At 37.7% G+C, this 25,606-nt stretch overlaps 1 protein-coding gene across 3 annotated transcripts in view; it reads left to right on the top strand.

Annotated features, from left to right (window-relative positions):
* UNC5C (unc-5 netrin receptor C) overlaps positions 1-25,606 on the top strand; it is a 362,171-nt gene that overhangs the window by 234,273 nt on the left and 102,292 nt on the right. For all 3 annotated transcript variants that reach the window (XM_086704535.1, XM_025921473.2, XM_086704537.1), the window contains exon 4: positions 23,172-23,275. In XM_086704535.1, the coding sequence (XP_086560661.1) occupies positions 23,172-23,275 (104 nt within the window). The remainder of the gene's footprint in view (positions 1-23,171; positions 23,276-25,606) is intronic.

A 25,606-nucleotide genomic window follows, 5' to 3' on the forward strand; every position in this document is an offset into this window, starting at 1 on the left:
TAACTGCTCTAAATTCAAAGAACCGTAGTCAAAACTCCCAGATTTCTGCATTTGAGCTACACTTTCCCCTTAAGTCCCCAGGATACCATTTTGTTGTGGTGGTTGTTGTTTCAAGACGCTTTTAGTTTGTCTTTAGGGATGTGAAAGAATTAGTGGTACTTTCAAAAGATTCTGAATTTTCTTTTTGAATCTGGTAATAATTAGGCTACAGGAAAACCAAACTGTATTCCTTTAATAAGTTTATTCTGCCAGTGTGTTAAGACAATGTTGATTAGTTTTGTTATTGGAAATAGAAATGACCCATACAAAGCTTCTCTGTTCATTTTTGGAGCCATTCTAGTGCATCAAAACACAGCACTATTTTCCAAACTGTGTTAAATTCTAGAGTATTCATGTTTAGGGAGAGGTTGGGAAGTGCCTCACAAAAAAGCGGTCCATAATCAAATAAATGTGGAAAATAGTTTTTGGGGGGCCAAGTTAAATAGGTTTATTCATTGCAAAATTCTCGGATTTTTAAATATGCTAATACATATTATCCCTAAGAAAAAGATGTAGCCTGCAGCTGTTTTTTGCAGGCCCCTCTTCTCAAGGAGTGCTATTCACATCTTGAGCAGCAATGAATGCTGCTTTAATCTGCCTTAAGGTTCCATACTGAGAAATTTTCTCAAGTATGAGACCACTGAAATCCATGTCAATTATATGATCTGAACTCTTTTGAATGTCTGCATTTGACTAAATTCTGTTTTGTGGTGGATGTCAGTATCACCCCCCAACACGTCACTGAGCCCCAATAGTCTTGGCTCTGAGGGTTCTCCCAGTTCCATACCTGCCTCTTCCCTTCCCTCCTACTTGATCTAGATCCCAACCATTGCAAACACGCCCCAGCCAGTCTCAATGGCTCCACTTATTTCCCTTTTCTAGACCATCCTCCATATTACCACAGTGCAGTCTTCCTGAAACTCAGGTCTCTGCCCAGATCACTTCCCTCCCTGCTAAAATGTTACAGTAGCTTGGAGATAAAGGAAAAATTCCTTACCATTAATGCCATATGCCGTCGTCCGAGTCTGCTAGGGCTGGCATACAAAGTACCACAGCCTGGGTGCCTTAACCAGCCGAAATCTTCTTCTCACAGTTCTGGAAGCTACAGGTCTGAGATCAAGGTGCCAGCAATGCTGTCTCCTCCGAAAGCTTCTCTCCTGGGCTCGTGGATGCTTGTCTCCACATGTTTGCACTGTCTTCCCTCTGCAACTGTCCTGGCCCGCATTTCTCTTCCTATAAAGACAGGAGTCATATTGGATTAAAGCTACCCTAAAGGCCTCATTGTAACTTCATCACCTCTTTAAAGGCCTTATCTGCAAATAAAGTCACATTCTGGAGTCCTGAGGGTTAGGACGTCAACATGTGAACAGTTCGGCCCCTGACAACTATATTTCATGGTTTATATATGCAACCTGTATTTTCAGTGTCAACCACAAAGAATGTTTCCATTTTAGTCACAGTACATTTGAAATACTTTGATTTCCATGCTTTCCAGCTACTGTTCACAGTGAAGGGTTTCATCCTTCTCTTACTTCCCTTCATTTTTGTAAACATTCATTTATTTAACAATGTTTAGTAAGCTTTTACTCTGTTCTTGGGACAGTTGTACCTATTGGGTATGGAGCCAAAAGCAAACATGTAATGATCCCTGCCCTCATGGAGTTTTACTTTCAGGTAAACAAGGGCGAACTCTAAATAAAGCAACTACTAATCAGGCACAGAGCAGATGGCAAGTGCTACAGAGAAAAGTAGGGGCGCCTGGGTGGGTTAAGCACCTGACTTCAGTTCAGGTCATGATCTTGCAGTTTGTGGGTTTGAGCCCCGTGTCAGGCTCTGTGCTGACAGCTCAGAGTCTGGAGCCTGCTTCGGATTCTGTGTCTTCCTGACTCTGTTCCTCCCCCACCATATGCTCTATATCTCAAAAATAAATAAACATAAAAAAAATTGTTTTAAATAGTAAAGCAGGAAAGGGGGGTATATTGTGCTCAGGGAGGGTAGTCATGGAATTCCTCTGGAAGAAGCTGACAGTCAAAGAAACCTGAAGGAGGAGGGGAAGGGGAGTTAGGCAGAGGGAGCCGCAAGTGTCACAAATACAAATACCCTGGGGCAGGAGTGTGCTGGTTATCCTAGGCAGATGGCCCAGGACACTGTAGGTGTAACATCTTTGGTTCTTATTTTGAGAAGAGAACTTTAGAATGTTTTCAGCAGAGGAATTCATGATTTGACTTCCATGTCAGCAGAATCATGACTTGTGCTTAGAATAGATGAAGAGTAGAAGCACAAAGACCAGTTATGAGGCTGTGTCTATGAGGGATGGTAAGCTTGCATAGATAAGCAGCAGTGAAAGTGGCATAACCTGGATCCTAGATACAATAGTCTCCCTTCCCCGGGGCGGGGGGAGGGGGGAGGGGGAGAGATGTGTTCCAAGAACCTCAGTGCATACCTGAAACCGCAGATAGTACCAAACCCTATACATGCTATGTTTTTTCTATATATACCTATGAGAAAGTTTAATTTATAAACTACGCATAGTAAGAGATTAACAACAATAAGTGAAGAAAAAAGAGAAAAATTATAAGGGTGCCTGGGTGGCTCAGTCGGTTAAGCGTCCGACTCTTGATTTTGGCTCAAGTCATTATCTCACAGTTCATGAGTTCAAGCCCCACGCTGGATTCTGTACTGACAGTATGGAACCTGCTTGGGATACTCTCTTTCCCTCTCTCTATGCCCCTCCTCCACTCACACTGTCTCTCTCAAAAGAAATGAACATTTTTTAAAAAAGAAAAATGGTAACAATATACTATGAGAAAAGTTATGAGCGTGCACTGTCTCTCAAAATATCTCATTGTGCTGTCCTTCTCCTTCTTGTGACGATGTGAGGTGATAAAATGCCTACGTCAGGAGATGAACAGCACAGGTGTCGTGATGTGGTATTAGTCTACTGTCACCCTTCTCATGATAAGTCAGAAAAGGGAACAACCGCTCCTCGACTGCAGTTGACGGTGGGTAACTTAAACCTCAGAAAGCAGAATGGTGGACAGGGAGGACTATTTTACATTTAAAGGCAGAGGTAATAGCTTTTGTTGAAAGGTTGGATGTGAGATGTGAGAGAAAGAGAGGAAAGAATGATTCAAGAGATGTTTGAAGAGTTTGTTTCAGACGTCCTCATGAACTCTTTCCTGTCTCCTGGGTCTCCAGAGAGACAGGCATCCCTTTCTCTTATACCTTCAGAACACTTTGCCCATTCTCTTAACACAAGGCTTGTCTCAATTAAATTATATTCACTGGTTGGAATGTCTGTGTTTCATGCCAGCAAGTTCTTTGAGATAAATTCTGCTTAATTCAGTTTTGCTTGACTTTATATCTTTTGTGCTTAGCCTAACGCCTAGAACATCATAGATGTTTAATAAATTTTGTTGAATTAAAACTGTTAATAAAAATCTCCCGGTGAAGTTTATTAAAATGCTATACATTAATCTTTCCTCTCTGAGCATATCTATGGAGATTTTCCTCTGTCTTTTGTGGATTCTCTGTGAAGTAGATTCTGGGATAGGGACATGCACACAGAGAGGGTGTTAAAGAGTACTCTTCGGGACAATACTGGTGGAGATATGTGGGCAGTAGGATTGAGCAGAAGGGGGACTTGAGCTTCGGGACAAAGGATGGCCCCATAAGGAGCTCTGGAGCTCAAATGGCCCTTTAGAGTTGCCCCACCGTGAGATATAGGGGGTTAATGGGGCTTTATTCCTCCACATAGACTAGTCCATGGATGTGGGCCCCTACCCGCTTGTGTGTCCTGGGTCAAGTCAGCTTTCAGCAGCTGAGGGCAACACTCCCAATGGGTGGGATCAGTCCTAAAAAGGGGTCTCAGTGGCATACCCCATATCCACTGCAATCATCTGCCACAAATCTTGAATACTTTATTAATCATGAAGAAAAAAGGTAGTTTCAAACATTTTTAAAGGAAATAAGAAACTAATTGTTTTGGTCAAATATTTAAATGAATTCAAAGTTAGCTTCTAGGGGCAGCTGGGTGACTCAGTCGGTTGAGTGTCCCAATTTGGCTCAGGTCCTGATCTTGTAGTTCATGAGTTCGAGCCCTACATCAGGCTCACTGCTGTCAGCTTGTCAGCACAGAGCCCTCTTCAGATCCCCATCTCTCTGCCCAACCCCACTTGCACTTTCCCCAAAATAAATAAATATATATAAAAGAAACCCAACAAAATTAGCTTCTAATTACAATCAAAAGTAACACAATGATATGACTGTATCTTTATCTTTCATTGCTATGTGTTCATTAATATCAGTTACAATAAATATTTAAAATTGCCAATTTATATTCCATATTAAATTGGCTTGGCTAGAAGCTGAAGTTTAAGGACTGCATAGTTCCAAGTGATGAATATCTTGTGCCAATTTCATATATATATACAAATACATATACGTCATGTCATAGTACACGATATATGTATATGTCATATGTATATATATATTATTACACACACACACTCTATATATATATGTCCCTATTCTCCACATAAATATTAAATATCTGTAAGAACCCCATCTTTCTTTGCAACATATTATACAAACTTCACTAAATATAATTTGACATTTTCAAATAATAACCAAACAAACTGTTCTAGTAAGAGGTTAATTTGCCCATAACACCTTTTCATCTTCATGCAATAAGACTGAAGAGCGGTTTGCCTGTACTTCCATATTTTACTGAATTCATATGTGTGTGACCGAGGACGACCATCCAACATGTAAAGATTTATTCATGTAGATTTTTTATGATACTAAAAAAGGAGGGGTTAAATTTCGGTGATCTCTGTCAGGGCTGATTCCTACAATGTGAGTTTGTGCTAATGTTGCACAAACTTGCAAATTTTCTAGTTTGCCCTGTTTCAAATGAGCTGTGGGGCTTTGCCCAGTAGTATTTGACAGATGGCCATCACATAAACTGCAATTAAAGCTTAAATTTATCTCCGACAGAGATAACTGTGATGCTAAGGTTAAATAAATGCAGTTACCTCTCACCTAATTAGAAGTATACTCACGTATACGATGGAGAGGTTCATCATTCTTTCATTAAAAAGCTCTATTTTCAGAAGTTTCTAAAGCAGGAATGAATATTGGCTCTGTTTATCTGCTTATAATATTTTATTTATTCAAACTATATAAAATATAAAGCTGATTTGTGACACAATTAAGACAGAGGGGCAAAAAAAGGAAACCTAAGAGTTAGAATTTAGCCAGGCATGAGCTGAGAACATGACATGCTTGCTCTAGAATCGTGCACATTTACTGGAGGGCTGGGGTCTTATGTGGGAGCTGTGGCTTCCATTGCAAAGAGAGGACTTTCTTCTGAGAGACCTCAAACGGACACTGTAGTAACTATCCAAGGAGCCTTTATGGTAAGATAGCTACCAGTTTCATTAGGTCGTTTCTTCCAGCCTCTTTTTATAAAGCCAATGGGAAGATTCCTAGTATTAAGGCAAGACCGTAATTCAGGCAAAATGTTAACAAACACTGTCATTTCTTTGGGATATGTCTTGATTTCACTAAGGCTGCTGTTTTGCTGTGGTGATTGTTGGGGATGTGTTTGTTGTTGTTGTTGTTAGTGGGGAGGGATAATAGTGTCAGTAGCACAGTGGACTGGTTAGAGCACAAGTTTTGGACCCAGGCTGACTTACGTTCAAATCCTAGTTCCATCACTTACTAATATGACCTTGGTCACATGACTTAACCTCTCTGAGCCTTAGTTTCATCAACCGTGAAATGCAAATGATAGGGTTATTTCAAGATTAAATTAGATAAACTTGTAAAGCATCTGGAATAGTGCCAGACACAAAACAAATGCTCAGTGAATGATAATAGGTGTTCATAACAACAGACATAATGATTTAAACTTTATTTGTGCATTTTGAAACTTACCAATACTAAGTTAACATTAAAAACTAAACAGTATCTTCTTGTTTTACAACTTCATGTCTCAGGCCTTGGTTCTCAATCCTAGAGGACGAAATTCCCTGCCAATTCACATACAATTAGATTGTAATTTTCCCCCTTGCCTGAGGATGGGGGGACACTCCATATGGTCACCCTTCCCCTACAATTCAGGAGTTACAGTGGATTTATGTGCACAGAGAATCCGTCTTCCTGGGAGTGGCAGGATGGTTCCTAAGAATGTCTTCTTTATTCTGTGTGCAAACCAATAAATCACAAAGGCCACTGGCTACAGATTGGAATTTGATAGTTCCTGGGAAGAATTAAGGAGGATTAGGTTGGCCCTCTCTGCTGTCTCTCATAGCTCCCTTGTCCTTTTCCCTGAGATCAGAGCCACTTTGTGACCACCTGTGGGTTTGGACCAAGCCTTGTTCATATTTATGAGTCTGTAGTGTCTAGCATGCTATCCAGAACAGCATTGTCCAAGGATCTTTGAGATCTGATGTGTTTACAATTATAGAACTTCTGCATTAAGACTAGCCCCACATCAATTGCTTGATAGCCCCATGCAACTGGTACTGGACAGAAGTATTGTAGAATAATGATAAAAATGGTGGCACTGTTTCAATCACCTTATTTTTCTCCTTACATGGTTATCTTTTTTTTTTTTTTTTTTTTAGTGAAAGTACTTAAAGTCAATTCTCTCAGCAAATTTCAAATACATAATACAATGTGATTAACTGTAGTCACCATGCTGCAGAAAAATATCCCTAGAACGTATTCATTTGTAACCCAAAGTCTATACCTTTTGACCAACGCTCACATGGACTAGCTCATTCAGTCCTTGGAACAATCCTATGTGACAGGTATACTAATCACTATTTTACAGATGAGAAAACCGACAACAAAGGGAGATTATAAAGTCCTGCCTGAGTTCACAGCTGGTATACGGAGAAGTTGGTCTGACCAGCTGGACAGAGTCCAGGCTTTAATGAACACTCTGGGTACAAATAGGAGAGGGGAGGACAATAATGTTTATGTCAGGTAGTAGTTCACAAAACTGTCTTTTTTTCTATAGGCATAATGTCAGAAGCTCGCTATTATTTAGTGCAGAAGTGTAATAAGGCCTCGGGTTCCTCTCTCTCTCCATTGCTTGGTCTACTCCAACCACACCAGTCTCCTTGTTTCCTGAGTGCAATACACTCATTTCAAATACAAGCTATTTGTAATATCTGTTCCTTACCACCTGGAAGAGTCTTCCTCAACTCTTAAATGGGGCCCACTTTCTTCTTTCATTCAGATTTCTCTTCACTGGGGTCAACGCTGACCAATTTACCTAAAATCCACGGACTCCAACTCTGTCACTCTTGGAACCCCAAACCTGCTTTGTTTTTCTTGAGGGTGTTTCTCTTCATCATTATTTGTTTGCTTTTATGTTGACTGTCTCCACCACCAGAATATAAGCTGCACAATATCAGGCACTTTATTTTCTTTAGCACTGTGGCCCCAATGCCTAAAAATAGTGCTTTGCAAATGGTTGGTGCTAAGTAACTGAAGACATAAATAAATGGAATGAAATTGAATTACACTGAAAGCATAAGATGCGACAAAGTGATGATGTTGTTCAATGCTAATGATATGTTCTTTTAGTAAAAATGTTTTCTCACCCAAGTAATTCAAGGACATCCGATAAACTGAAGTGATTGTCTCTGTGCTCCCCCTGCAAGCCTCCATCACATTTTTGTACTTACTTATTTTCTTCGTAGCACTTACTGAATTCTCATCTACTATATACTTGCTTATTTATTATGTTAGCGGGTTGTGGTCTATCTCCCTCACCCCCTTAGGAAGTGAGATCCACACGGGCAAAGATTTTTGTTGGGTTTATTCACTGAGGAATTCAAAATGCCTACAGTGATGCTTGGCACAGTGTAGGAACTCAATATGTCTCTTAAGGGAATTCATTAATTAAAATTTCTATGGTGTGGGGGAGCAGTATCTTTAATTAAATATATGTACTCTTGTGAATTATTGCGTTGGTTTATATACACAGAAGCCATTGCTTGTGTCCTTATATGTTACTTTTCCATTTCCAACCTGTCTCCTCGGCAGAAAACAAAACTAAATTATACTAAATTATAGTTATTTAGCCAAATAACATATGTCTTGAACCAGGTGTTCTGAAAGATTTAGGTTATACCATGACAGAATCTGGTAGCCTGACACCAAGTATCTTAATATAGCCCAGCAGGTTTGCCTGCACACCAAATAAATAGCTTGTTTCCTAACGTTCAGTTCTGAACTGTGGTTTGATATGATCCATTGTGCAATCATTTAAGCACCCTAATGAGCCAATGATAAGTCACAGAGGCCAGACTTTGAATTAGAGAAGATTAACTGCACAATTTAGATTTTTTTAGATAGTGAGAGGGAAATCTTTAACAATACATTTCTTCTTGTTCCATATAAATCTCAACTGTTTTATTAAATAGTTCATCATGTGGTCCCCATGTGAAGATTAAAAACTATAACACATACCTGATTTCATCAGTCTATGTTTTTCCAAACATACTTTCTATTGTATTTGGACAGAAATTCCCAAGATTCGTAGAGGACCCACAAACCCATAGACATTCACGGCTCATGTTTATTCTGAGAGGTAGACGACCAGTTGATAGAACACTGTCTCATAAGTTACATTTTGGGAGAAATCAGCTATCTATGTGTTATAGGCAGGGCTGGCAACCCACTGGACTAAAATGTGCCATTAAAGTAATGTTTTATGCTGTATGAAAAGGGAAGTTTACGGCTAAACTGCTTATTTGCAAGAAAAGCTTGTCTGCAATCATTGCATTCATTTCTTTGTACTCTGAGAAAAGAGCCTTAACTTTTTGATATGTCTGGTTCCTCATCCATAAAGTTGGCATGTTTCTTATTATTTATCCCTAAGACATACCTTAAAAAATATTGTGATGGCATATAATCATTTTTTTTCTAAAACTAAAGATGCAGTGTGAATATAAAAGAGTGGCTTGTATGGGTTTTTCCCTTCCTCTTCTCTGTAATGGATGTCATTTGGAGCTCTAGCTCTAAAATATTTATTTTTTAAAAAACCCTTTAGCAAAACTGAATACCAATATGTTTATTCTATAAATGCCCCAAAGCCAAGAAATAAAGAAGAATGGCTGAAATTATGTTTCCCTTCTGCAGGGAATTTGTGCACTTAGGATTTCTCTGTTTAAATGACCTCAGTGCAGTAAGGGCCATCCCTGGGTAAAACTAAAGACATTGCCAAGATAATCCTTCTGCTGATTTCCTTAAAGATCATTCCAACCTCTGTCCCTGGATTGAAGTATTATGAAAGTGTTCACGGTAAATTCCTAAGGGTTGTCAAAAACATTACTTTTTTAAAAAATAGGTTACAAAATAAAACTCTGATATAAGCCCCCAGTAGTCCTATGAGTAGGAAGCCTTAGGTCACTTGACCAAGTCACTTATTTAAGAAATGGTGAATCTGAATTTTAAACACACTTGTGACAATGCTTGACTTTTCAACCTAATTATAGATGAAACTTCATATAGTTTATTTATGTTGGTTTGTTGGTTTTTGTTTGTTTTGTTTCATCTTTTACAATATTTGAGAAGAAAAGGCAAGTGGGAAAGAGAACTTCATCTCATATTTTGTAGACATTGTGTCCCTTACATTTAAAAATCATGGTAAGAGTTGCTAAATATATGTATTAAAAAAAAATCATGATTTTTTAAAAATTCTAGCCAAGATAAGATAATCTATTCCTGAAAAAGAAAACCATGGCAAACTTTTTAGGGCTGTATGGCCTTAAGGTTGGCATTTGTTACTTTTAATAAGTGTCCAAAGCTCAGAAGACTGATCTAGTTCTCTCAAAATATGCTATACTGGTCAGTTCACAGCACTTACTTCCCATTAACAGCCAGAGTTGGTGATTTAAGCATAAGTGGTACTCTACTATGACAACATAATTAGTGCCTTTTATCATTATTGGAAGAAAGATACTTCTTTTCCTTCTAAGAGCATAAGTATTATGACTATATGTGACCACAGAATTATCTTATTCACTAGAGGAGCACTTTGAAAGTACATTAAAACAAATTTTTCAAAAGTAAAAAAAAAAAAAAAAAAAAGGTTCAGCACTTCTCTGTTCTTCCAACATGTAAAAGAATTAATTGTATGAAAATGTGAATCATAGTAAATCAGCTATATTTGCTTGATGCGAAGACAGACCTGTGTCAGAAGGTACAAAAGATGGTCAGAAAGTATAACAGGTAACTGCAACATGAACCTCTTCTAAGCACAGAGTTTCTCTAGATCGAGAGCTGCTTTGTCAAGACTTGCTCAGTCTGCGAGGCAAGAAGCTTAATTCTGATACTTGGAGTATGGCTTCTTGGTAGAAATAAATAAATATGTAAATAAACAAATTATTATTTATTTAATTAAATATCAGTATAAGCAGGAACTCTATCAAAGTTTGACAGCTGGGGCTGGATGGAATGGATATCTGAGTGAGGACATTTGTAGAGGGCTTTTAGGTAATAGCATTGTCCTCTTCAGGGTTTTTACGTGTATTACTTTATTTGATCTTCACAATAACCCTGTGAGATAAGTACTGTAGTTATTCTCATTCTAGGGGTGAATAAATAAAAGCACATAAATCTCTGAACACACAGGACCAGGATTAAAGTCAGGCAGGTGGATCCAAGCTGCACACTCATAACCCCTGTGGTAGGCTGGATAATGGTCCCAAAGGCATCAGGGTCCTAGTCCCTGGAACCTGTAAACCTTACCTTACATGGAAAAGGACTCTTTGCAGATGTGCTTAACCATCCTGAAAGGGAGAGGTTATCCAGGATTATCCAGGTGGGCCCTAACTGCCATCACAGAGGTCCCTATAAGAGAAAGATAGAGAAAGATTTGACACAGATAGAAGAGGAGGGGCCATGGGATTGCAGAAGCAGAGACTGGAGCGATGCTGCTACAAACCAAGAATGCTGGCAGCCATGGAATCTGGAAGAGGCAAGCTTTGGAGTCTCCCAGAGAACTTTTGGAGGGAGTACAGCTTTACGGTCTCCTTGATTGTGGCCCAGTGAAACTGATTTCACATTGCTGGCCTCCAGACTATGGGAAAATAAATTTTGGGTATTTTAAGCCAGTAAATTTGTGGTCATTTCTATAAGAAATAAATGCAAGCATTATGTAGTACTCCTCCTTCAACAGACCTACATAATGGGGTAGCCTGCTTATAAATAGCTGCTGAACTTGAACAAGGAAGTTAACCTCTGAGGGTTTTAGATGTATTATCTATAAAGTAAGGGGGTTGAACTGTGTAATTTCAAAGAGTTTGTATAGTTACCATAAGAGAAATTGTTTCCAGATCTTCAGTAAACGGGTTTACCAGATTATTTTGGAAATTGATTTTAATTCAACATTTTTTAAGGATCTCCTATGTACTAAGCACCAAGCACCGAGATATATTTGACCCTAAAGAATTTTTAAAATGAAAAAATAAAATAGCATTTAATTGGCTGGGATTATTTACTTTATCTTCTTAAAGTGAAACTTGGGGCACCTGGGTGGCTCAGTAGGTTAGGCCTCTGGCTCTTGATTTCGGCTCAGGTCATGATCTTAAGGTTTGTGAGATTGAGCCCCGGATCAGGTTCTGTACTCACTGCTCCTCCCCCATTCATGTGCTCTCTCTTTCTCCCTCTCTCAAAATCAATAAATAAATATTAAAAAAAATAAAGTGAGGGGGTCTGGGTGGCTCAGTTAGCTAAGTGACTGACTCCAGCTCAGGTCAGATCTCATGGTTCGTGAGTTCAAGCCCCACGTCAGGCTCTGTGCTGACAGCTCAGAGCCTGGAGCTTGCTTCAGATTCTGTGTCTCCTGCTCTCTCTGCCCCTCCCCCCTCGAGTTCTGTCTCTCTCCCTCTCTAAATAAATGAATAAATAAACAAGCAAACATTAAAAAAACTTTTTTTTAATAAATAAAAAAATAAAGTGAAATTTAACAGTGATGTAATATCTGCTAGAAAGATGGCTATAACTATGCAGACACACCCCATATCAGAAAGTTTTGTGTAGTGAACTCTCAGTTGGGAATGCAAATTGCAACATATCTTGAATGGTAACTCCTGCTTAGTTGTAACCTCCCAGGGTTCTGTGCTGGGGAAGCTAAGTGAGGCTAAATCCAGACTCCAGAGAAAAGAGTATAATGACTTACACTGTCATGGAAGGCACTGGTGCCGAACATTTGCTATTTCTACTCTAAAGAACAAGAGCTGAGAAGAAATCATAACCGCTCTGGACACGTTCCTACTTACCTGAAAGAGATTCAGGGTTTTGTTTACATAGCAACCATAACAATGAAGACACTGGTTCAGAAAAGAATGTGGGAACATATTTATCCTATGTAGTCATCAAAAATTACAGAAATAATTACAAAGTGTCTTTCCAGCCATCAAGAAACCTCTTGCTTCTCCTGACTCATGTGCTAATAGTTTCCATTTATTTAAAATGGAATCGTTTTCATTTATTTAATATTCTGAAATCCTAACATTTATTGCCTAACATTATTTCTGAAAGTACGCAAGGGAACATAAATTAATAATTGTACAATGTGAATTCGGAAAATGTTATATATGGAATCCTACTAACAGAAACAGCTCTGCCCACCAAGGTCTGTTTCTTGGTTAAGCGTCTGAGAGTCAGAAGGAAGAAGAGCTATGGGGAGAAATCCAGAGGATTGTCTCTGAGGTAAGAAAGAAGCCGCAAGAAACATTAAGTTAACTTTGACACACTCACCACTGAATTTGCTAGACCAACGTCTCAAAGTGGCAGTTCATAGGCCCAATATAGCTTACCAACTTCTCGGTTCGGCCCTCAAAATACTCGGTTCGGCCACGCAAGAATTCTTGATAAATTTTAAGTAGTTAACAACCTATAGGATTAGAAAAAAAGCTCACATAATGACTGGCATTACCAGCTTCTGTTACCAATGAAATATGGGGCCTGTGGGCCCGAGTCTGCATTCCTTTATGGCAACATGCAACTTACTGCTTGAGTAGCAAGAGCAAAAAGTAAAGTGGATTGGTTTTGTATTCATGTCACTATTAAAATTTAGAAATGAAAGATAGCCCGGGTAGGCATCATGTTTCAAGAAAAAAAAAAATTCTGTGCCTCACTTTCTATCATTTATTGTCACCTGCGTGGTCCCTAGATACATGTGAAATTTCAAAAGCCGATCAGCCTATACAAAAGCTGTCTGCTGCTGACACTCTGGAAATACCAGTAGAGGGACCATTAAGAACCAGGTGGTAAGAACCACACTGAGAAGCAAGTTTGCTTGGTTTCCACAACCTCCCAAAGCCTCCCTCCTGCTGCCTACAAGATCTAGCCCAGCACCATACGTATCATGGGTGCTCCATAAATAATCAACAGTCAGTCATTAAGTGGTTCACATATTTAAGTGCTGTGTATAAAACACACCTGTGGGACCATTAAAAGTGTAGATTTCCAAGGCCCAACCTGAGATGAAATCTGCACTGTTATCAAGCACAGAATGGCAGTCCTTGGATTTCTCTTTGTGAAATATCATCTTCAATAATTAGCCCGTCACACTCATCAATTTTTTGTCTCACTTGATTATATTTATTTTGACTAGTAATGATAATACCTAATACCTGTGTAGTGTAATAAATTTGCTAATACAGTGGGGAAAGGTGGGGTGGGGGAATATTATCTTTTAGGCACATATATCCCAGGCACACACGATGTTAAGATTTTATAGGTCTTCCTATATAACCTATAATATAGTAATTATTATGCCCATTTTTCGGCTAAAGAAACTAAGGCAAGGAAAGGTTAAACAGTGTGCTCAAGGTCACACAGCTGGCTCTGAACCCAGTTTTCTCTATGCAGACTCTGCTCTTAGCTACAATGTTATCTTGCCTCCCAGAACTTTCAGATTTTCACAGTGACCTACAATAAAAAATATATTTATATCATGGTCTTCTTACACATAGAAATACACACAGATATATATGTGTGTTTGTGTGTGGGTATATGTATATGTATATACATATATACACACATAATACTATGTATGATACATCTTGGTATTTTCATTCGGTTTCATATCTTTAATGTTGTTTTTCAATCCGCTAAATTGATCTCATAACTCTTTAAGGGGACATGACACATAAGTTTGAAAAACATAGCAATAAACCTTAAATTCCAAAAGACAATAAGGAATATTAGATACTATAGTTTATAGACAATATGGCTAAAGTATGCAAGAAAACGACATGCTGAAAATTTACTCATATGAGTAATAATCTTTCATTTCAGACCTCTCTGAGTATTAATAATAGAAATTGTTATAATTTATTACATGTTCTGTGCTTTATAATCTTTCGAAAACTTCTCACATTCAATGTCTTTTAATATTCACAAAACTCTATGAGGTATAAAAGAAATGAAACAACCAACAGTAATAATGCAATATTTCATTTATCTTATTATTATTCTGTGGAATTTAAGGATTTTCATTCCCACCAGAATAGACTATTGAAGTTTACCCATTGGAGAATTCTCTTTTTTTTTTTTTTAGGAAACGGATGCTTTGTTATTGGAAAATCAGTCATTAGTTTTCCTAATATAAATTAGGAATGCATGGTGTTTTAAAAAAGCAGGAGATATATATTTCTTTTTTAAATAACTTATTGTCAAGTTAGCTAACATAGAGTGTATACAGTGTAGTCTTGGCTTCGGGAGTAGATTCCCGTAATTCATCATTTAAACACAACACCCAGTGCTCATCCCAACAAGTGTCCTCCTCAATGCCCATCTCCCATTTTCCCCACCTCCCCTAACCCCCACCTCCATCAACCCTTAGTTCTCTATATTTAAGAGTCTCTTATGTTTTGCCTCCTTTGTTTGTAATTTATTTTTCCTTACTTTCCCCTATGGTCTTCTGTTAAGTTTCTCAAATTCCACATGTGAGTGAAAACATATGATATCTGTCTTTTTCTGACTTTTCATTTAGCATAACACCCTCCAGTTTCATCCACATTGTTGAAAATGGCAAGATTTCATTCTTTTTCATTGCCAAGTAGTATTCTATCGTATGTATATGGATAGATAGATATAGATATAGATACAGATATATAGATATGTATCTTCCACATCTTCTTTATCCATCCATCAGTTGATGGACGTTTCATCACATTAATGGAAGAAAGGGTAAGAACTAGATGATCCTGTTAATAGATACAGAAAAAGAACTTGACAAAATATAGCATCCTTTCTTAATAAAAATCCTCAAGAAAGTCGGGATAGAAGGAACATACCTTAACATCATAAAGCCATATATGGAAGGTCCACAGCTAATATCATCCTCAATGGGGAAAAACTGAGAACTTTCTCCCTGAGATTAGGAATATGACAGGGATGTCCACCCTCACCAATATAGTTTAACATAGTGTTTGAAGTCCTAGCCTCAGCAATCAGACAACAAAGTGAAATAAAATGTATCCAAATTGGTAAAGAAGTCAAACTTGCACTTTTCGCAGATGACATGATACTCTACATGGAAAATCTGAAAGACTCCACCAAAAAAACCACTAGAACTTGATGCATGAAGTCAGCCAAGTCACAGGATGTAAAATCAATATACACCAATCAGTTGCATTTTATACACCAATAATGAAGCAACGGAAAGAAATATCAAGGAATCAATCCCATTTACAGTTGCACCAAGAACCATAAAATACCTAGGAATAAATCTAACCAAAGAGGTAAAAGATCTGTATGCTGAAAACTGTAGAAAGCTTATGAAAGAAATTGAAGACACAAAGAAATGGAAAGTCATTCCATGCTCATGGATTGAAAGAACAAATATTGTTGAAATGTCAGTGCCGCCCAGAGCAATCTATACATTCAATGCTATCCCAATAAAAATAGCACCAGCATCTTTCACAGAGGTAGAACAAACAACCCTAAAATTTTCATGGAACCACAAAAGACCCCCAATAGCCAAAGTAATATTGAAAACGAAAGCCAAAGCTGGAGGCATCACAATGCCAGACTACAAAGCTTGTACTATAGCTGTAATCATCAATACAGTATGATAGTGGCACAAAAACAGACACATAGACCAATGGAATAGAATGGAGAACCCAGAAATGGACCCTCAAATGTATGGCCAACTAATCTTTGACAAAGCAGGAAAGAATATCCAATGGAAAAAAGACAGTCTCTTTAGCAAATGGTGTTGAGAGAACTGGACAGCAACATACAGAAGAATGAACCTGGACCACTTTTTTACACCACACCTTATACAAAAATAAATTCAAAATGAATGAAAGAGCTAAATGTGAGACAGGAAATCATCAAAATCCTACAGGAGAAAACAGGCAACAACCTCTTTGACCTCAGCCGCAGCAACTTCTTACTTGACATGTCTCTGAAGGCAAGGAAAATAAAAGCAAAAATGAACTATTGGGACCTCATCAATATAAAAAGCTTCTGCACAGCAAAGGAAACAAACAACAAAACTAAAAGGCAACCAATGGAATGGAAGAAGATATTTGCAAATGACATATCAGATAAAGGGTTAGTATCAAAAATCTATAAAGAACTTACCAAACTCAACACCCGAAAAACAAATAATCCAGTGAAGATATGGGAAGAAAATACGAATAGACACTTTTCCAAAGAAGACATCCAGATGGCTAAGAGACACATGAAAAGATACTCAACATCACTCATCATCAGGGAAATACAAATCAAAACCACATTGAGATACCACCTACACCAGAGTGACTAAAATTAACAATTCAGGAAGCAACAGGTGTTGGCGAGGATGTAGAGAAAGGAGACCCCTCTTGCACTGTTGGTGGGAATGCAAACTGGTGCAGCCACTCTGGAAAACAGTATGGAGCTTCCTCAAAAAATTAAAAATAGAATTACCCTACGACTTAGTGGTACTAAAAATTTATCCAAAGGATACAGGAGTGCTGATTCATAGGGGCACATGTCCCCTGTGCTATCTATCCACAATAGCCAAATTATGGAGAACTCTTGACTTCATAGTGTCAGTCTACCACATTGCCAAGATCTGTCTTTTAAAAAATATTTTATTCAAAAAAAAAATAAAAAAATAAATAAAAAAATATTTTATTCTAATGAATCTTTCTGTACAATGAAGTAATATTGCTGAGGAAATAAATATTTTTTAATAAATATCAACAATTAAAAAAAAACTTAGAATAAGGACATAGTCATCTTTAAAAAAAAAAAAAAAACCAGTATCAGCAACCTGCCTACTCAGACACTATAGGAACATCTCTTGCTGATATTTTCTTTCGGTTTCCTTTCAAAATCAGTGGGGCTCACAGGTGTTTAGATGGTAGTGTGATGCATTATACTCAAAAATGGCCTGTGCAGCCTTGACTTTTCAGTCGTAGGCGTTACTCCCCCTTTTTGGAGTGTCAGGCAGAGATGCTCAAGGGATGGAGATGTGATTTTCTGCCCCTTCCATAAATATGCACATTGACATGATGGGGCTTTCTTACATGCTATTTTGGGTAGGCATTCCCCTCCCCATCTCTCCATGGAGACAGAAAATTACTTTTGTCAAAGTTATTCTCAATGCGTTTACAATCATCCAAGTTTTAATTTTAGTTGGCTTTTATGATTGCTTCCTTGGATTTGTATAAAGAACTCTCTGGTATTTTTAATACTGAATCATCTGGAACCTATCATTTTCCCTGTTTTCTCTTAGCTATACCTATAGATCCAAGTATCCAAAAATTCCATGAAAATTGTTCTGAGGGAAAATTATAAGCTGTTGTCTTCAAAGATTCGCCAACTCCTCTATTATTTAAAAATGATTTCTCCTATTGTTTCTTTTAGATACTAGTCATTGGTATAGCTCCTTAAAAATCCATCACAACCAAGAAGTATTTTGTTCAACACAGGAAAACCTTTTTCCCCTGAAACACATATTTAAAATGTTAATCTAATCAGTCATTGGCCCTTTTATATAGCAAAAGAGACCTTCAGAAGCATCCATACATTTATTTTTTTTTTAATTTTTTTTTTCAACGTTTTTATTTATTTTTGCGACAGAGAGAGACAGAGCATGAACGGGGGAGGGGCAGAGAGAGGGAGACACAGAATCGGAAACAGGCTCCAGGCTCTGAGCCATCAGCCCAGAGCCTGACGCGGGGCTCGAACTCACGGACCGCGAGATCGTGACCTGGCTGAAGTCGGACGCTTAACCGACTGCGCCACCCAGGCGCCCCCATACATTTATTTTTATTTTAGAAATGAGGAAAGGGAAAGGCCCAGTCTTCGAACTCCCAGTTAGTCTTCATTTCTGTTCACCACATTGCCAAAAAGCAGAGTTCATGTTTGTAGAATGCCATTAATTAGTGTATTCCACTTCATAAATAATTCGTAACCACAGTAGTATTATTTTGCAAAAGAAAAAAAAATGATTGAAAGCGTCAAGATTCTACAATAGAAAATGAGACGTCGTATGTGCCCATGCATGTAGGGGTTCTGAAAGGCTTTCTTTGATTACTGTGTAAATGGTAAATAGAAATCCATATAGTTTCAAGTCTGATTCTACATCTGCTAATTGGATTTTGCTGTATGGATTTAGTAAGCCAATATTCATGCTCTTAAGTAAACATCTCTCAGAATGCATGCATATGACAAAGCTGGTTTTTCTTTTAATCGCTGGAATCAACGACTAAATCGGAGGTAGGCCAAGTTGACTTTGCAAAAGTAATCTAGATTATAATGAAAGGACTTTATACTTATTTTACTATCAGCAGAACTAATGGAAAGAAAACAGAAATGTAGAATCCTAAAGGTCTTCCAAGGGCAGAAATTCATCTCTTTTCCTGACAGGAATACCCACATTATTCTGAACCGTTCTGTTTTACATCTGATTCCTGGCTGACAAATGTCCGTTTTTCATGCTTATTCATTCGTCACCCTTGTGTTCTCTCTGCCTGCAAGGCATCCAGCCTGCCTTCTATCACATCTCTGCAAATGATAAAGGATATGCTTAAAACGTTACCCACCCTCCCCTTGCAGAGGCATCCAGAAGTGAGCAGCTGCATTCCTGGACAACCACAATATATTCTATGCTCATTACACAACCTGAGAGCTAGAAAAGAGGGTTTATGGCAGAAATTAAAAGGATTTTGCAGGAAGAAGTATTGCCTCGTGGGGGGTTAAATGCGAGATCATTTTAGAAATTACATAAAATTTATATGGAGTTTAAAGCCAAACCATTAAAACGAAATAATTACAAGGTATTCAATGATGGCTCAGTTAAACCTGTCTCTCGAAGGATGTGCCTCTGATGTGTGGTCACCATTCTCAGTTAGGAAACAAGGATCATCCTAAGAAGTGCCTTCATATGGCAGGAATTTGAAAACCATGCCAAAAACTACACCATATCCTAAGAATTACAGCATGCTGCATTCAAACCCATTGTCTCTTAATGGTGTTGCTGACTTCTGTCATCATAAAATTTTTTCAAAAGAGCAGTAGATTCTCATGATGGTCATATTGCCAGTTCCCGTGCACCCCTCAACCCAGCTTGGCTTTCACTTGCCATTCACACCTAAATGTCCCAAACCAGTGGCTTCTTCACCCTTCTGAATCCTTCCCTGCATTTGTCCTGTTGGCCTCTCATCTTGTTAAAACGTTATTCTCCTTTTGGCTCCTCTGACACATGTCTGTTTGGTTTCTCTCTTGCCTCTTTGTTCATGCCATGTCATTTTGCTGGCAGCCTTTTCTTTTGAATGTTGGTGTCCTGTACGTTGAGCACTCAGTCTTTCTCCTGGTGATGTAATCTGTTTCCCATGCTTCGGTCGTCTCCTAGACAACAAAGCACAAATCGCTTACAAGGAGGTTTTTTATAAGTTCTAGTGTTTCTCAACTTGGGATGGATTTTGCCTACTGGGGACATTAGGCATCTGTCTGTGGGCATTTATTTTACCACAGCTGGAAGAGGTGCTCCTTGCTTTTAGTAGGTGACGTCCAAGGATGCTGCTAAGTATCTTGCTATGCACAGGACAACCTGACAACAGAGAATTATCCAGTCCCAAATGTCAGTAGTACTGAGCCTGAGAACACATGATCTGGATTTATTGCACTTTCCATTTGAATATCCTGTACACACCAAACTGAACCTGTACCAAGTACATCGCTATCTTTCTCTTCACTTTCCTTTCTAATCCTGTACTATATCATCTAGTGATGGTGCCATCTTAACAATTGCAATAGCTAAGAATATACTATTATTCTTGCCTCCTGGCACTCTCCAAATACTTGGGTCTTCTGAAATGTATGATCTTTTTATTTCCAGAATCTGCTTCTTCCTTCTCCTCTTCCTCCTCCGCACTATCACTAGCCGAGTTCAAGACCCCGTCATTCCTCCTACTCTACTCAGATGGGTTCCTAACTACCTTCTGTCTCTTTACCACCACCTCTGTCACGTCTGTCACAATGAGGGGAGTATGATATCTGATCCTCTTCCTTTGCTTAAAAGCTTTTGAGGGCTTGCCATTGCTTAGCATGGCAGAAAGGCTCTCACAAGTAGATCTCAGCTTACCTTTTTAGTCTTGAGTCTTTTTATCTTACACATCATCATCTTAAGCACTTAAGCAAGTGTGTACCAAAGAATATAATACTAAATATGAAAATAATTTGTTTTAGCTATTTGGATGCATACGTACCTCATTCTTATTCTAAGCCCTCATTTTGTGATATGCTTATTAATTTAACCAAGAGAGTCGATAGGTTCTTAAATTTGAGAACTAATTCCAGTCATTATTTTTTCACCCTACCCCACATCAGATGGAAGTTTTTCAGAATGATTTTTTTTTATAAACAAGATATATCTGGTCAAGAACATTTTGTCCCATAAAAATTGTCCACCGCTGCTATTATTCTTATTAGTACTTGGAATTTTGCCAAAATTTTTATCTTGATGCAGATCCAAAACAAAGAGAAACTACATAAGAAAAGAAAGAGTTAAAAAAGAGAAGAAAAGAAGAAGAGAGTAACAAGTTTTTAATGTTTGTGTTGGAAGAACACAGATTAACCAAAAGATGTCTGATGAAAGGGATGTCTGTAATAGCAAAATATGTACAAATCAAGTCTCAGAAGGTTCTAATGTAGCATTGGTTATTTTGCTGTAAGGCTTTCGGTAATTTGATAGATATGTTTCTTACATGTAAAATAAAGACATGATTTCGATAACTTATAAGTCCTAATAACTGTGGATTTTAAGTGTTTATTTTTGCAGTATACTCAATTTCTTGATAATCAAATCAGAAGTGGCCTTCTGACAAATTTTGTCACCGTTTGGCGAGTCTCTTGTCTTACCTCAGATCATATATATCCATAATTTTCTCACAACCCCTAAACTTTTGAAGGTTTTCTTATGCCGAGAAATTCAACAAATGGCAAGTTTGTAACAATGGATTTTTTTTTCTGTCCGTGCTTCCTTCCAGATCGTGCTTTCTGATAGCTCCTTGAAAGACATTAGGAGGGGCGCCTGGGTGGCGCAGTCGGTTAAGCGTCCGACTTCAGCCAGGTCACGATCTCGCGGTCCAGGAGTTCGAGCCCCACGTCGGGCTCTGGGCTGATGGCTCGGAGCCTGGAGCCTGTTTCCGATTCTGTGTCTCCCTCTCTCTCTGACCCTCCCCCGTTCATGCTCTGTCTCTCTCTGTCCCAAAGATAAATAAACGTTGAAAAAAAAATAAAAAAAAAAAAAAAGAAAGAAAGACATTAGGAATATACCTCCAGAGTCTTTGGGTTTTCACCCACAGTTCAATAGGCTTAAATGGTACTTTTAGATTCTTAAGTCTTTATCAAAGATGTGACATGGAAGGATAGAAGCATTAATTTATAATCAAAATCAACTGGACAAAATTCCAATAACTTTTCATTGGAAGGAGCTGAAACTGTATGTGTATGAAATAAAATGTTTAATATATTTTTTTGTTTATATAAATGTTGCTTCAAAGCTCTGTGGCAGAATCATTTATTTTTTAACTTTGGCATTTAAAATAATAAACCGATTTTTTTAATCAATAGTTTGTTATTTTTAATGTTTATTTATTTTGAGAGAGCATGCACATATGTGCATGTGGGGGAGGGGCAGAGAGAGAGAGAGAGAGAGAGAGAGAGGGTGAGGGAGAATCCCAAGTGGGCTCCACGCTGTCAGCACAGAGCCCGATGTGGGGCTCAGTGATCTCACAAACTGTGAGATCATGACCTAAGCCAAAATCCAGAGTCAGATGTTTAACCGACTGAGGTACCCAGGTGCTCTAAAATGATAAACTGATTTCTAACATGTTTATTCCACCTATAACAATTTTTAAAAGTCTAATGCATATTTTAGCAACTGTAACTATATAAATGTGTAATTAGACAGTTGGTATATTTGGGGAGAAATAACTATTTAATCTTCTAATTGAAGGATGGCTACATAATTACATATTACATATGTACAATTACATATGGCTACATAATTACATATTCTAGACTCATCCCCATAGTTACTCTTTTCCTTGCCTTGTGTTTGAGACATGTCAAGAAGCTATGTTCATTCTTTCAGGATTCCAGCATTCTGTTTTCCCCTCTGAAACAAAAAACTTCCTTTTGAGTTATTGATGAAAAGATCTCAGAGTTATTACAACTTTAATAGTATCTATTATGAAGAGAAAAATATGTATGTACATAACAGACTGTGTGTGTGTAAGAATCATGACAATGGGATTCTTTTGATAAAAAATGTGATCACCATATTTGGTTACCAAGCAATACTAGGGAAATGCAATTAATCAGTTTCACTTATTTTGAAAATTAGGTTCTCCAAAGCATTCCATTAAAGATTAAAGTAGAAGCAGTTAATAGCCTCTGAATTTCATGTTTTCCACCACACAGAATATAATAACCCCAACTATGGTATAGTACTAACAACATGTGGTGTGGTTAAAAAAAATACAAAGACACCTAAAATGCTAAACTGGAACATTTTTATAGCGTTTTCCATAAATGAATAAATGTTAATTATTATTAGTTTTGTCATGTATTTTACTACCTGTGCTTTCCAGATCTACGGAAGACATTTGAGCAGGAACCCCTGGGAAAGGAGGTATCCTTGGAACAGGAAGTCTTGCTCCAGTGTCGACCACCTGAAGGGATCCCAGTGGCTGAGGTGAGTAACAAAAATTATTTGCATTTAGCAAGTGGCATTTAGTTATTCTAACAGAGGCCTAATCCATGGCTAATGGTGCAGTGAATTAGGGTATGGCATGATGAATGTCTGGTAATGGAGTCCTAACTGCCTGCTGCTGGCAAAATAGATTGATTGGGAACTGATTAATGACTCGGGAGTCAATTAGAATGCTCCACTGGACAAAGCCACAGGCAGCTCGGTTTAATTTTGTCATTCTCTTTCAAGAAACCAGAAACATTGCTTTATTTTATCTGGCACTTATCATATGGAGAGGTGATAAGACTTAATAAAGTACCATCGGTTTTATTATTGTTCTTGGTAATATGCAAAAAGTGTAAGAAGAGTGTGTGTGTGTCTGTGAGCCTATGCACCCCACATATATATTTCCTGTTCTGTGATGTAATCCAAAGGCCAGATCTACATACCATGAATAAAAACATGTCTGAGAAATAACAAGTGTCAATTAGTTTCCCACCATGAGCTTTCTTCCATCAAGCTCTTCTTTTTTTTTTTTTTTTTTTTTTGCTAAAACAAAGCCTATTGACTATTAATAAAGCATTACGAATCAGATACATACCATGTTTTTCATTAGCCCCAAATCATATGGTGCCCTTTGAAAATGCCTGTCTACGGGGGTTAGGCCTACATGGCCCCAAGGGAGTGCCATGCCCTCCTTGAGACACTCACCATCATAGAGTATACTTGTTGAGGAAAATTGTCTAATATTGTATTTTAATTTGTTAACGAATAACTCTAAGCTCTCAAAAATGTTACCTTTTATGACTATTAGGAGACATCCTAATGGACATCAAACACTATTGCCCTAGCTAATTGGGTATTCTGTGGGCCCAGAAACACATTCAGTTTGACAGGTGACATACATAGGTGCTAACCTGTTGGTCCTTGTTAACCTCCAAACTACCTTGAGTCCTTTGGAATTCTCACTCTTTTATTGCATGTGTGGAAAGAGGCGTTTTTTAGTTGTTGCAATTGGGGCCTGAATATGAGCCAGCTGATTTGTTTTTTGTTTTTAGTTTTTTTGTAAAAATAAGCCTTGAATTCTCCTTTATGTATGAAATTGCAAAATAATATATTGACACAATATAGTTCAAAAAATGTTTCATAGTTAATAGTGTACTTACTATTAGCTTTCTCTTAGTTTTTCAGTCTTTTGAAGGTTAAAGCAAAGGTGGGAGCCGGCTCAGTTAGCTGATCTCACCACCACAAGATTAAACATCTGATTGCTCTTTGCAAATTATTATAAGTAGTAAATTAAGAAATCTAGGCAAAGCTCTTAGAAAACAGCTCCATTTTTTCTCTCACAGCCATTTATATCTCTCCATGTGTCAATGCAAAGACTCAAAGTAGTGTTCTTAAGAAAACTTCTTGTTTTATTTTGCAAGAAGGGAACTATTTTTTGCCCTGTTACTGGCATTCCGTGGTACTTTCTAACAGTGCATCAGAGACTTTACATGATTATATCTGTTTTATCTGAGTTCATCAAAACCTTATCTTCCAACACTGATATATAATATGATTTAGTGTGATGAAAGGAGGCAACTCTTCTCTATTCAGTATTTTATTTCACTTATTACAATAGTTCATCTGTCTCCTTAATTGTATTTTTAAAATTCTAAATGCAGGCCTCCACTAAACTACCTTAAAGACCAAAACATGTCCTGAGTAACATGCGTGTCCACAGCCTCATTTTTACCCAGCATTTCCTACAGATTGCTGATCCCTGCAAAGACTTTCAGCAAGGAGATCCTAGTAATTTTTTCATTTTTTTTAGTCTCTCCAACAAAGTGGTTCACTTTGTCAAGGAGTAAAGATTCATGACTGAAAACTAATTGGCTGTGAATTTTATTTGTATCATCAGTGGGGAAGAGACCAATTAACACTTGGCAAGCTCAAAAATCATATACCCATTTGACATTCAAAGAACTATATTTAATGCATTTTTTCCTTTTTTTTTTTCTGAAGTCAGAAGAGACATCAAACAGTCTTGCTCAAGAGCAGGCTAATAAACTCCTAGGTAGATATTTTCCAACACCCTTAGAATCACCAAGATCAGAAAGCTAATAAATACCCTAATGGGACACATTACAATAGTCATTTGCTTAAGAGGAGCAGATAAATGAAAAAAGGAAAGGAATGAAATGTAACCTGGTGAATTAAAGTGTTATTAAATTATTTTGATTGTATGATAAATGCATTCATTATTTAATATTTAAATTTTTTGAAGAATCTAAAAGCATAAATATAGCTTAGAGTGAAATGCTGATCTTAAAGATCAAACTCTTGCATTTT

Source organism: Puma concolor, chromosome B1 (genome assembly GCF_028749965.1).
Source record: "Puma concolor isolate L17-30 chromosome B1, mPumCon1.1.hap2, whole genome shotgun sequence".
NCBI classification, from domain to species: domain Eukaryota; kingdom Metazoa; phylum Chordata; class Mammalia; order Carnivora; family Felidae; genus Puma; species Puma concolor.